The 12633-nt window shown below is 58.1% G+C and overlaps 1 protein-coding gene across 1 annotated transcript; it reads left to right on the forward strand.

Moving 5' to 3' along the window:
• The first annotated feature begins 9729 nt into the window (after positions 1 to 9729).
• NKX2-2 (NK2 homeobox 2) lies at positions 9730 to 12433 on the forward strand. The gene is made up of 2 exons (XM_023191892.2): positions 9730 to 10469; positions 11397 to 12433. Exons 1-2 carry the CDS (start codon positions 10211 to 10213, stop codon positions 11957 to 11959), a joined length of 822 nt encoding a protein of 273 aa, XP_023047660.1. The 5' UTR covers positions 9730 to 10210; the 3' UTR covers positions 11960 to 12433.
• Positions 12434 to 12633: the final 200 nt, after the last annotated feature.

Raw genomic sequence — 12633 nt, forward strand, 5'->3', positions numbered from 1 at the left:
GACAGAGTATTTACTTCCCTTTCCTGCAGCATCCAGGGCCACCGGATTCCATATTCCAGGCCAGGGCTGCCTCTCCCAGGGCTCTGGCTGCCCTTCAATTTAAATAAGGCAGGTGACATGCGACACTGGAGTCGACCACCGGCCCGAGGCAAGAATAACTTCAGGTGCTCCCTCAGCCAGGTGAACTGCTCCACTTCTTGAAATCCTTCCCTCAGGGCTCAGGAGACCCCACCCTCAAATCCCACCCACCCACAGAGTTGGGCGTCTCTAGCTTTCAAACACTACCCTTGCTGTGTCAGACCTAGGTCCCGTGAAACGTATCAACCTCCTGGAAAATAAAACAGCCTCCCAGGGGCCTGTAATAAAAGGAAGGCAAGAGCAGGGGAAACAGGAAAGCTAAGGAAATAAACCCCAGAGACTGCCTCTAATCCTGGACAGGTGGCATTTTGGCACAAGCGCACTGAAATCACTTTCCTCCTGGGCTGCCGGGGTGAATCCCTTTCCCGGGAAGACCGACAGCCGTCAACCTGGAGAGGAGATCGTGCTGTGGGAGGAGCCTGGAGCCTGGGCGAGAGGTCTGTGACCTCCCGCAAAGTCGTGCTATCGGCCTTGGATCCGCGTATCTAGTGTAAACGCGGTTTCACACATAAATAACGTGCCACATCTGGCCCTTTGGTTTTATGGCGTCTTAGCGACGGAGCAATTTATAGATGGCGACCTTGTTAACCAGCAGTCCGGGCTTGCCAGGAGCTGCGGAGTCCAAGACACTGTTGGGGACAGAGGAGGGGCGAGGGTCAGGAGAGACCTGGGGTCCCAGATCTCTAGCTCAGAGGGGCGCTGGAGGGAGGGAACCAACCGGCGCGTTTAGGGGCAGGGGGCCAAGGCAGGGGTGGAAGCCCCCTCCCCGCAAAGCCGACCATGTGGCAGCTGAAAGAGCCATCGAAGCCCAAGTGTGTTTGCGCTCATACCCAATTTATTACCGCTGAACATATGGCCAATATTTTGACTCACGTCAGTCCGGCAAGGAAAACAAACAGAGCGCGCGCGACGCGGGGGAGCGGCCCCCTCCGCTGGGGCTGCGCTGTGGCCGCGGGGCCGGAGCTGGGAGGGTGGGGCCGCTGGGCCGGGAGCCTGGAGCCAGGAGCCAGGAGCCGGGAGGGGGAGCGCTCGCCGGCCGCGTCGAGCCGCCGCCCGAACGACCGCGACTCCGCAGCCGCCCGCGACTCGGAATAAAGAGCGGCCGCGACCTGCGCGCTCGCCTAGCCGAGGCTCCAGCGGCGCAGCCGCGCTCCAGGTGAGCCTCCAGCTCGCGCGCGTTTCCGGTGGACGCGGGATGGGGGTGGCGCAGGGCGCCCGGCGGAGCCCGAGACCCGCAGCGGAGCCCGGCGGTGGCGATAGAGGAAGCCCGGCGTCGCCCTCGCTGCCAGGCGCAGACTGTCTGGTCCTCCTGCCGCAGCCGCCCGGCGCGGGAACGCGCTCCGGGCACGGTCCCCGTGGCTTGCCAGCAGAAAGGGGTCTCGGTGCACCGCCGTCGCCGCCGAGCGGCGCCGGGGCTCGGGTTCACGGCGGATGCCGGTTACGCGCCCCTCGCTTTTCCCGGAAAAGAGGAAAGCTTTCCTCGATTTCCTCGCTTTCCTCGCGATCCTGACTCGGATCGGTCCCCAAGCTGCGTAGTACGGACGCAGCAGGTGGGCAAGTGCGGGGCCTCCGAAGTTCTCCCCGACTTCGCGGATCACGGCGGGAGGGGGGAGCACTGAAGGACGGGCAGGGCCCCTCTGTAGCGCCCGCAGTCAGGAAAAGTTTTACCTGCCGCCGAGGCCAGGTGCTCCCGCTGCTGCGCACTTTTCGGTGCGGTCAGGGAAAGCAGTACTGTCCCAGGGGCTGGGAAAGTGCGGGGCTGGGGGGCGGAGGAGGAGGGAGGGGCGCGGTCCCCGCGGCGGTCCCCGCCTGCGGTCCCCTGAGCCCCGCCTGGTAGGGCGCGCGGTGGGGGAAGGGCGCAGAGAGAGGGGGCTCCGGGTAGGTGGAGGACTAGATAAAGACGCGCCTTGAAATGCGCCGGGCTGTCGGCGCAGCTCGGGGAGTAGGAGGCGGAGCGGGCGCGCGGAGCGCCTGGCTAGCTCCCTCCCCATTGCCCGGGGCCGGTTGCGCCTCAGCTGGCGGGGCTGCGGTGAGGAAGGGGCGGCCGCTGCACACAAGTCCACCGGGTAAGTCGACCCTATGCGTCGCGGGGGGCTCGGGATCGGGGATTGAGACACAGGCAGAAGTCCCGAAGGTAATTTGGAGATGGCGCTCAGTGGAGACACGGGCTTCTCCTCAGCCGAAACTGGGACGTGAGCGGACAGTGGTGATGAGCAGGAGGGCAAGTGGCGGGAGTCGCAAACAGGAGGAGCCGGGGCTGAGGGCCCGCGCAGTGACTGAGGTCTCTGGAGAGAGCGACTGAAGCCTGGAGTTTGGGAGGCGAGTGTCACCCGGGCCACGCCCGGCGCTGGACAGTTCTCATTTGTGTCAGTAGAGATCGCCAGAGGATCAGAAATGAACCTCGGTGGGGTCCTTGTCTCCGAGGGGCGCCCCCTCCGCCCCAACCTCCTCCCACAACACACACGCACACATTTCCAGGAAGCCCTTTGGAGCTCCTCTGGCGCCTCCTTGACTTCGGTGGCTCTTAGGGGTGGAAAGGGGACGTTGTGTCTAGGGGAAGGTTGTGGACCTCTGGTGCTCACATTGGAGAGAGGGAGCCCGAGGAACCCCCTTTCTGTGCCCCAGGGCCCGAGGGTGCATTCCCTGTCCTTCCCAGCCCCAGCCCCTAGCTCAAGCTAAGAGCGTGCCTTCCCCGCGCCACCGACAACTACTTTTCACGTCAGCCTGCCCGACCCAGCTTAAAGTGCTGAATGCTAACCCGTTAGGAGAGCCGCTTGTTTTCCAAAGTCTTGTGGTAATGATTTTGTCACGTGTTAAGAAGTAAATTCAGATAAGAGAGTGCTTTCAGCGCGTGTTTCCTGGAGAAACCCAAATCTCCCTTATTGAAATCGCCCTCATCCGGGGAAGGTCGGGTTTGGCTGAAAGAACGTTCCTGAAGGCAACACTGACGATGCGTAATCTCATTGTAACATATTTAATCATTAGAGCAGCGCGAACGAATAAAGCGAAGGGGTTCGCCCGGGGGGACGTGGTGTTTGGTTCCCCAATAAACCAGTGATAATGGATTGGCTGGGACAGGCTCGTTTGGCCCGAGGGGGGCTTAAAGCTACGTTTTTAAAGAAAATATTGGAGGGAGGCCGGTTCCATTTTGTAGCGTGCCCGGAGCCACAGTTCTTGTTCAATTTAACATCCATGAAAGTTAAACGGCTTTCTTCGTCTTTTATTTTATTGGATGCATTTTTAAAGATCTCATTAAAGTGCATTTATCAAAGTCCTAACATATGCCCGCAGGGTCTTATGCCCACACAATGAGACTGATTAATAGAAAGACAAATACTAATTTCTATTACTATTTACATCCTCAGGAGATACTTGCCCCTTTTGTGGTGGGAGGGAGGCAGATAATTGGGAAAGTGTTGTATATTTTGCCTTGAAAAAGAAGAGAGAGAAGGGAGCTCACCTGGATGCCTTCCTCCTGCACCCACAATTGATCAAAGGGGTCTCCGGGCTCTAGGTCCCAGGATCAGTTCTTCTCTCAGTGGCATCAATGGGGTTCCCGCCACTCTGGAGGAAGGGGGTGTGGATTTTCCCTCAGACACAGAATCTGAACTCAGTGTCTGGGCCTAGAGAACTCATCTACCCAACTCCTTTTTAGTTGACTTGGGAGGATTGTCCATCTGGGAGGCATCCACTCATTCTTCCCTTCCTGGGGCAATTTAAAGAGTTAATATAATATGGACCGGGGGGGGGGACTCACCTTAGGCTTGAACCCAAAGCTGGCTGAGATTTCCTTTCTTTTCACACTAATGCGCCCTTTCTCTTCCACCTGTCCCAATGGCTGTGAGTCTCTCCTGCCAGAGATCTGTGGGGCACAGTCTGGCCTCTCCAAAGTTGCAGGCTCACACAGCTTAAGGCCTCCCCAACCCAGAGACTCCACTCTGCCATCCCACAGACAGAAGGGAATTCCTATGACCCTGATTCCTTCTCCCGGGGCAGAAGGTGAGGACAATTGGAGCTGGGACTGATTTTCATTTTCTGGTTAGGAAAAGTCCCAGCACAGGGTAGTATTCCCCGATTTCTTTCATCCAGGACGTGAGAGCTGACACCTCTGCTTCCTGCAGTCTCTGCTCCCACACTGGAAGGCGAAGCCAAAGTGGGGCTGTTTTGGAGATGCCATCCTTAAGGTGAACGTCTTTATCGCCACACTCAGGGACCAGATTGGGTGACATTTTCCTTCCCCATTGATTTCAAGTGCATGCCATGCTCTGAGTCTCCAACCCAAGATAAAATAAACCTTCCCCCTCCGACAAAACCTTTGTGTCCGCGCCGTTAATCCTTGCTGGAGCAGGAAGGTGCAACGCGCTTTGTTTCCGGAGTGAATGAAGACAAACGCTTGCACCTTGGCGCTAACCAGACAATAAACTAATCCACTTGAAGGTTGCTATCTGAGATAGGATGTGCGAGGGCCTGAGAGCTCAGCCACATACTGTACCAGGAAAGCAGTTTCTTTTCAACCCTTTTTCATTCCAAAAAAAAAAAAAAAAGACTAAGAAATGAAATGAAGTCAAACAAATTAGTGTTTCCAAATAAAGGGAAAAGACCTTGTGTGTTTAATGATTGGAAGCGCTTTTGTGGGTGGGCAGTGTGAGGGGTGCTGCCTAGGGCTGCTGAAGCTTTGGGCTCCTCAAGGTCGCCCCCTCTTTAGAGCAGGCCCCAAGACCCCATCCCCCACCTCCGAAGACTTTTTCTGCCCTTAACTCCCCTGGAGGACAGGGGCCAGGTACCTGCACTGCAAGCTTTCACCACCAGCTTGAACAGGGAAGGATGCGAACAGAGCGCCGCCTCCCAAGAGGTGCCTAGAACAGAAATGGGGGGGAGGGTCGAATGCCGTCCACGGAGCCCACTTCTTCCACAGGCACAAGAAAGGCTCCCCTCCGTGGGGTGTGCAGAGGCCTCGCCTGCTCTCTCCTGTATCTTCCTTTCTTGCCTGGTTTCCTGTTGTTTAGAGTGCACCCCCCTCCCCAACAGGGGGCGTAAAGCTGAGGCATGGGAGGGCAGCAGTCGGGAACGCGGGTGCCTCTGGGCGGCCCCCGTGCCCTGGAACGCAGAAAAGGCGCTCCTGTTTGAGCTACCTGGGAAAGTAAACAGGTAAACACTGGGCCGACTTAGAGGGCCACTTGTCCTGGAGTGGGGCCACTTAGCCTGTGTACATTCACCTCCCCTCCCGGGCCTCCGGCGATTGTTCAGCCTCCCCGCGCCTGCTCCAGACGCCTGAGCCCGAACTCAATTTGTTGCGGAACCCAGAGCAGCAGAGCGAGAGAGGCTTTCCTCTAGGGCCCAGGGGCACAGGTTCTCTTCCTCCCCTCTCTTGCCTTTCCCCCGGGCCTAGGACTCCCAATGCATCCGTTCTCAATCTAGGAAGAATGAATAGAGAATAGAGTTAGAGATGTGTACGGAACCTGGAGCCCCAGTGCAGATAATAAAGATGGAGTTGGAGGATCCAGTTTTTCGGTTGACCCCAGCAGGGGTGTGCGGTGTTCGGGACGCTAAGGAGACGCCAAGCAAATCTCCTCCGGCCCGGGGCAAGCTGGGTTCAGAACTTCCAGCACCCGCCTCAACTTCCTCCCCAAGCACGCAGCAGAACGAGGCATCTTGCAGAGTACCTACCAGGTCTCCAGACCACGGCAGCTGAGCCCAAAGCTCAAACCCAAACTTGACGGATTGGAGGACATTGAACTCGATTGGGTGCAAGATGGTACCTGGAAAGAATTTACTAAAGAATGCCGAGTGGGGGAGACGAGAGGTCATCCAAGTGGAGCTGAAACTGGTGCAGGCAGACGCTGACAGGGTGGGGGTGGTGGGCCGTTAGCGAAGAACTCTCCGGAGGGTGAAGGGAGTGGGGCAGGGCCTCTCAGCCTTTGGGGTGTGCGGGATCGCAGGGAACAGAAGCTCCCGGGATCTAAAAGGCCGAGCTGTGGTACTCGCGGGGAGGCCTCTTGGGGAGTCCTCAGGATGCAATCACCTGTTTAATTGGGGCAGAAAAGGTGCTTTTGGCGCCTGGCCCCTAGGCTCTTTGGACGCAAGCCGGGCCCAAGAAATTGAGGAGACATTGGACTGTGCTCTGGGTACCGGACTTGCCCTGGCCGCCAGCTGGGCCTGCGCAGGCCTCCCGGCGTCCACAGGCCGCTCCTGGGGGACTTGCATTTTATGATCTTCCACTAACAAGCCCAGTTTCTCCCCTCCAATTACGGGCCTCCCAGCGGTCTCCCTGCGCCTTTTCAATTGCAAATGTTAACGCTCTGGAAACGGACGCGGGAACCACACGGGCGAAGAAGTGATGGGGAAATGGAGTTTCGAGGTCCCGGGAGAGGCTGAGTGCTGTGGACCCGGCAGCACCGATCGCGGAGGAGGCAAGGCCGAAGCTCTCTCCAGTTCTCTCCCTCCCTGCCCAGCTGCCCCAGGCCAGGGGAAAGAAAACCTGGAAGACTCGCTGGGGTGAGAGTGTAGGAGGGGCCGGCGGCCTGCAAGGGCAGGGGAAGAGGGCGTCTCAGGTGCTCCGGCAAGAGGACACCTCAAGCTGAGACCCAGAAGGATTCAGCTGGTCATTGAGGCTAAGGGGCAGGCGCAAGGGCAAACCCGGCCTTTGAGAACTGGGCTGAGGGCCTCCTTCTCTAGGCACCTATGGCAGCACCCCTTCCTCATGATTCATTCCAGGAGCCAGGATTCCCCTAGGAAAGCAATCCTCTCTCAGGTGCTCTGGAGACCTTGCAGGCTCCCACGGGTGAGGGGAGGAGACTTGATCAATAGCAGCGGTGCTGATTTAGATCCTGGGAAGAAAGGCCCACTATGACGGGGCAGGGGGCGAGAAGTTGGGAACTACATGGAACTTCAGCGAGGTGGCTCCCAGCTGAAGAAATGAACAGGCTTTGGGAGGCCTCTGCCGGCACTCACCCGCCTAAGATGGCTCTGGGGATATGCGAGAAACGACACTTGCTGCCAAAGACCCCTTTGCCACCCGACCCAAGAATGTGCCTGGCCCAACCAGGCCCTGTTCTGGGCCCCCATCCTAGTGGCTGCCCTGGTCCCCAAGAGAGCCTCCACCCCTTTAGGACTGAGGAATAAGAGGAGGAACAAAAGGAGGGTCTTTGCTGCAACGCTTGGGTTGAGGAACTTTTTTTCTCACCAGTTATTTATTTAGCAACTGAGTAACAATAGCAGTGGCAGGCCCACCCCCGCCCCTGGATCCAAACTCGGCGCTTCCAGACTCTTGGAGAACCAGCTTCCCTCCTCCGACGGGGCAGAGCGACGAGCTCCCACGTGAAAGGGGCGGGTGGGGAGGCCTGAGAAAGACAGAGACGGAAAGCGAGGAAAAAAAAAAAAGCACGAAAAGTAATAGGTTCGAGGAACACGCATCAGTTTCTAATTCTTCCAGGAGAAAAAAGGGGGTAAGGAGGGGGAGAAAGGAGAAAAGAAAAAGTAGGAGGAGAAAGAGGAATCGGGGAGCGTCGACATGAAGGGGTTTCCTTAATATTGTGGACGGATTCAGAAATGAATGAAGAGATAGTCCATTGAAAAGGGTTGAATGCCATGACAACTAGGAACAACCTTAGATTTATTCCAAACAGTTAGGACACATTGAAAGAGAGCGTCAATCATGTATTATTTCGCCACTGAAATAAATGCAAAAACCGAGCTGGGACAAAGGCTTCCAACGGGAGCGGGACATTTGTCTACATTTCGCTCATTGTCCGCAGCTTAGCAATCGGTTTGTATTTGTGTTTGCCCGGGTCCGACCACCCAGGACGTGCCGACGAGGGACTCGCTCTAACCTGGGCCATTGTCACCCACGTCACATACTGGGGACGAGGCAGCGAGGGCTGCAGAAAGCCACCGAGCGGCTCAGGGAGAGGTGCCCTCACCCGGCGCTGGCAACCCGGGGGCAGTCGGGGCGCGGTGGCGGCCGTGGCAGCTGCGCCCGAGGAGGACCCGGCGCCCGCGCGCTCAGCTCGACCCTAGCCCAGGCAGCCCAGGTTGTGGGAAGACTAGATCTGGACCCCGCAGGGGCGGCCTTCTGTGCCCCTCCCCGCCCCCAGACAAAGCTCCTTCCTGACACTCTTCTGGGGCGAACGAGCATCAGGTAGCCATTCTACCCCCCGCACCCCCCAAAAAAATTTTTAACTGTGAGTGCGGCGTGGTCTTTTCCAACCCCAGAGCCGAGGAGGAGGTGCAAGTCCCGGGAAAGTTCAGTTCCCAGAGCAGAGAGTGGTTGGAAACTTCACACTAACCTGACTTAACCTGGAAACGTGGAGCGCGTACTCCGAACGCGCCCAGGGCGTCCAAAAGGAGACCACACTAAAGAACTCGCGTGGGAGGAGAAAACGCAGTATCGTCGGGCCACCCAGCAACCCCCCTCCCCGGCAGCTTTCTGGGTCCTCACCCAAGCTACAGACACAACCCCCACCCCCACCTCCGCAATCCCGCCCAGCCGCCTTCCCGCTGCTCCACCTCTAGCCGGAGGCTGGAGAGGGAGGGGACCGGAGAGGGAGGGATAATAGAGGGCAGGAAAGAGCAGGGCCGTCTGCCCTTTCCTCCACCCGGGGAAAGAGGCCCGCAGAGCCCAGAGGCAGCGGGGCCAGGGTCCGACCCCAGCCGAAGTTAGCGCTCCTCACTCTTACCCCGCCCTCCCCGGGACCGCCCGCAAAGCAGAAAGTGAACTGCGCGTACTCCTTGGCCGCAAAGAGGTGGAGGCGGGGGGTTAGGGGTGGGAGGTAGGGGGAGGCGGAGTGAAGGAAATAAATGAGTCTTTAGCAAATAAAGGGCGGCTGGAAGGGGGCGGGTCGCTTGGTGGTGGCTCTGGCCCGCCCGGAGCGGAGCTCTCTCCTGGGTTTCGGGCTCTCTCGCGGTTAACTGGAATCAATTACTTGCCTTGTCATTTCTAGCACTCATCCTTAAGCCTCAACCAAAATATTGACCTAGGAGGCTTACAGAAGTTGGGCTCTTGCCATTTGAACCGGATCTTGTTTAGGGAACCACCAGCGATGGAAAGGAGAGATTTCCGCAGCTCGGCCTTCGCCCCCTCCCCCTTTTCCAAAGGCGCCACAAATCGCCAATTTTCCGGCTTGCTGGGGGTGGGCGCGCGGGGGCGGGGAGGTAGGAACCCGTGAATGTTAAAGAGGATTTTTTCCCTCCTCCTGGTTTCTGTTTTGTTTTCTCTCCTCCTCCTCCCCACCCCCATCTTTTTAAAGATGCAATTTGTTAAAACGGCCCTTTCAAGTGTGTGGACTCGCGAGCGACGCGGTGGCCCTTTGTATGTAAATACTGGGTTTTTTTTTTTTTTTTAAAAAGGCTCGCCCCGTCTTTGCAATTAATTGACACGTTACACCTCTCATCTTGCTCTAGAGGGCCGTTGGCTGGGAGCGCGGAGCTCCCCAAAACCCACAATTTCACATCTGCAAATACTGTCTTCATCCACTTGACTCCCAAGACCCGCCCACACGTGGCCAACCTTTGCGTTTTTAATGTCTCTTCCCCCTTTTTTCCACCCTTCTCCCGCTCCCTCTCTCCCTCCTCCTCCCTCCCTCTTTCTTTCCCTCCCTCCCTCTCTTTCTCCCCCTCTCCCCCCCTCCCCAGGTTCGTGAGTGGAGCCCAGCCTTATATGGACTGATCGCTCGGGCAATGGCCCATTTTTTCCTCGCCACCAGCCGCCACCGCGCGCCGAGCGGCCGCCTGAGCCCAAGCTGACGCCGCCTTGGCACCCCTCCTGGAGTTACAAACTAAGGCCGCGGCCCGCGGCGCTCGGCGCGCAGGCCGCCCGGCTCCCTGCGTCCATTTCCGAGTGCTTTCAAAGAAGACAGAGGCACTGGGTTGGGCTTCGTTTTTTTCCTCCCCATCCCCAGTTTCTTTCTCTTTTTAAAAATAATAATTATCCCAATAATTAAAGCCAATTCCCCCCTCCCCTCCCCCAGTCCTTCCCCCCCAACTCCCCCCTCCCCCGCCCGCCTGGGCCGGGGAGCGCGACGAATTAACCAAGTGAAGCTACAACTTTGCGACATAAATTTTGGGGTCTGGAACCATGTCGCTGACCAACACAAAGACGGGGTTTTCGGTCAAGGACATCTTAGACCTGCCGGACACCAACGATGAGGAGGGCTCTGTGGCCGAAGGGCCGGAGGAAGAGAACGAGGGGCCCGAGCCAGCCAAGAGGGCCGGGCCGCTGGGGCAGGGCGCCCTGGACGCGGTGCAGAGCCTGCCCCTGAAGAACCCCTTCTACGACAGCAGCGACAACCCGTACACGCGCTGGCTGGCCAGCACCGAGGGCCTCCAGTACTCCCGTAAGTAGCAAAACTTGGCTGCTGAGGCTGTGGTCCCCTCCATTCCTGCGGCCGCAGCCTGGGCTGGACGCTGGGAGTGAAAAGGGAAGGGGCCATGTAAGCCTGGACCCCCTCACCGGGATCCCTAGAAAGATTTTTAACACTTGTATAGGATGTCCTCTGCCCTCCTCTTCAAGCCCCCTTAGTTACGGGAAAGAACTTGGTCTCCAAAAATTTTTTTCAAAGCGAGAAATTAAGGAGAAAGAGGGAGAAGGGCTATACACCTCCCAGGGGCTGGTATGTGATGTCAACCAGGACTGATGGCTCCAGCCGCAGCCCCCGACTCCGGCCGCTGGGAGGGACTGGCCTGGCGCCCTGGAGGTAGTCAGCGAGCCTCGTCCGGGTACGGGTGGAGGGGTGGGGAGGCTTTGGGTGGCCCGGGTATAAATAGCTCACCCTGCCCCCTTCACGATCATAGAGGACGCTTTGTGCGGTGCAGGGGGTGTCTAGAAGGCCCAAAAGCAGAAACGAAAGCCCCCAAAAACCTACCTTAAATGACCAAGCCGATCAATGCTGGGATTGTGGGGTTTTTCTTTTAAAAATCTGCCCACGTCTCTCCGGAGAGGAAACCGCTTAAGGGGGCCGGAGCCCTTAACCCGCGATGATCTTCAGTGCGCCACTCCCCCCAAAATTCTCACCCACACTGTGTGAGCCCCTTGAAACGCGAGCCCCTAGGCCCCATTCCTGCGGATTTCCCTCTTTACCCTGGGAGGCCCCGACTTCCTTGTGAGGCGTAGAGCAAGGCAGGGGTCACGGTAAAAGCAGCGGGGCTGGGCTGCCAGGCGCGGAGGTCCAGGGTCGCACGGAGGATCCAGGGTACTCCGAGTCTGGTGCTGGCTGCGCGCGGCCTCCAGACGCCTGACGCGCTTCTCTCTCCCCCTCCCCCAGTGCACGGTCTGGCGGCAGGCGCGCCCCCTCAGGACTCAAGCTCCAAGTCCCCGGAGCCCTCGGCCGATGAGTCACCGGACAATGACAAGGAGACCCCGGGCGGCGGGGGGGACGCTGGCAAGAAGCGGAAGCGGCGGGTGCTTTTCTCCAAGGCGCAGACCTACGAGCTGGAGCGGCGCTTTCGGCAGCAGCGGTACCTGTCGGCGCCGGAGCGCGAGCACCTGGCGAGCCTCATTCGCCTCACGCCCACGCAGGTCAAGATCTGGTTCCAGAACCACCGCTACAAGATGAAGCGCGCCCGGGCCGAGAAAGGTATGGAGGTGACGCCCCTGCCCTCGCCGCGCAGGGTGGCTGTGCCCGTCTTGGTCAGGGACGGCAAACCGTGCCACGCGCTCAAAGCCCAGGACCTGGCAGCCGCCACCTTCCAGGCGGGCCTTCCCTTTTCGGCCTACAGCGCGCAGTCGCTGCAGCACATGCAGTACAACGCCCAGTACAGCTCGGCCAGCACCCCCCAGTACCCGACAGCACACCCCCTGGTCCAGGCCCAGCAGTGGACTTGGTGAGCGCCGCCCCAACGAGACTCGCGGCCCCAGGCCCAGGCCCCACCCCGGCGGCGGTGGCGGCGAGGAGGCCTCGGTCCTTATGGTGGTTATTACTATTATTATAATTATTATTATGGAGTCGAGTTGACTCTCGGCTCCATTAGGGAGGCATCGGGAGGTTGCCTGCGTCTCCTTGGAGTGGCAGATTTCATCCACCCAGTTCTGCCCATGCCTCTCCTTCTGAACCTTTGGAGAGGGCTGAACTCTACGCCGTGTTTACAGAATGTTTGCGCAGCTTCACTTCTTTGCCTCTCCCCGGGGGGACCAAACCTTCCCAGCGTTAATGCCGTCACTTGAAAAAGAGAAAAAGACCGACTCCCCACCCCTGCTTTCGTGAATTTTGTAAAATATGTTTGTGTGAGTAGCGATATTGTCAGCCGTCTTCTAAAGCAAGTGGAGAACACTTTAAAAATATAGAGAATTTCTTCCTTTTTTAAAAAAATAAGAAAATGCTAAATATTTATGGCCATGTAAACGTTCTGACAACTGGTGGCAGATTTCGCTTCTCGTTGTAAATATCGGTGGTGATTGTTGCCAAAATGACCTTCAGGATGGGCCTGTTTCCCTTCTGGGTCCAACGCCTTTCTTTGTGGTTTGTTTGGGTTTGGTTACGTTTGCGTTTTCCCCTGCTTTCT

Source organism: Piliocolobus tephrosceles, chromosome 20 (assembly GCF_002776525.5).
Source record: "Piliocolobus tephrosceles isolate RC106 chromosome 20, ASM277652v3, whole genome shotgun sequence".
NCBI classification, from domain to species: domain Eukaryota; kingdom Metazoa; phylum Chordata; class Mammalia; order Primates; family Cercopithecidae; genus Piliocolobus; species Piliocolobus tephrosceles.

What these genes read in the sequence shown, in the direction of transcription:
- NKX2-2 (XM_023191892.2), top strand. Translation starts at nt 10,211, where the DNA reads ATGTCGCTGACCAACACAAAGACGGGGTTTTCGGTCAAGGACATCTTA. An exon ending in CGAGGGCCTCCAGTACTCCC is followed by an intron (nt 10,470 to 11,396) that starts GTAAGTAGCAAA and finishes CCCCTCCCCCAG; the next exon opens with TGCACGGTCTGGCGGCAGGC.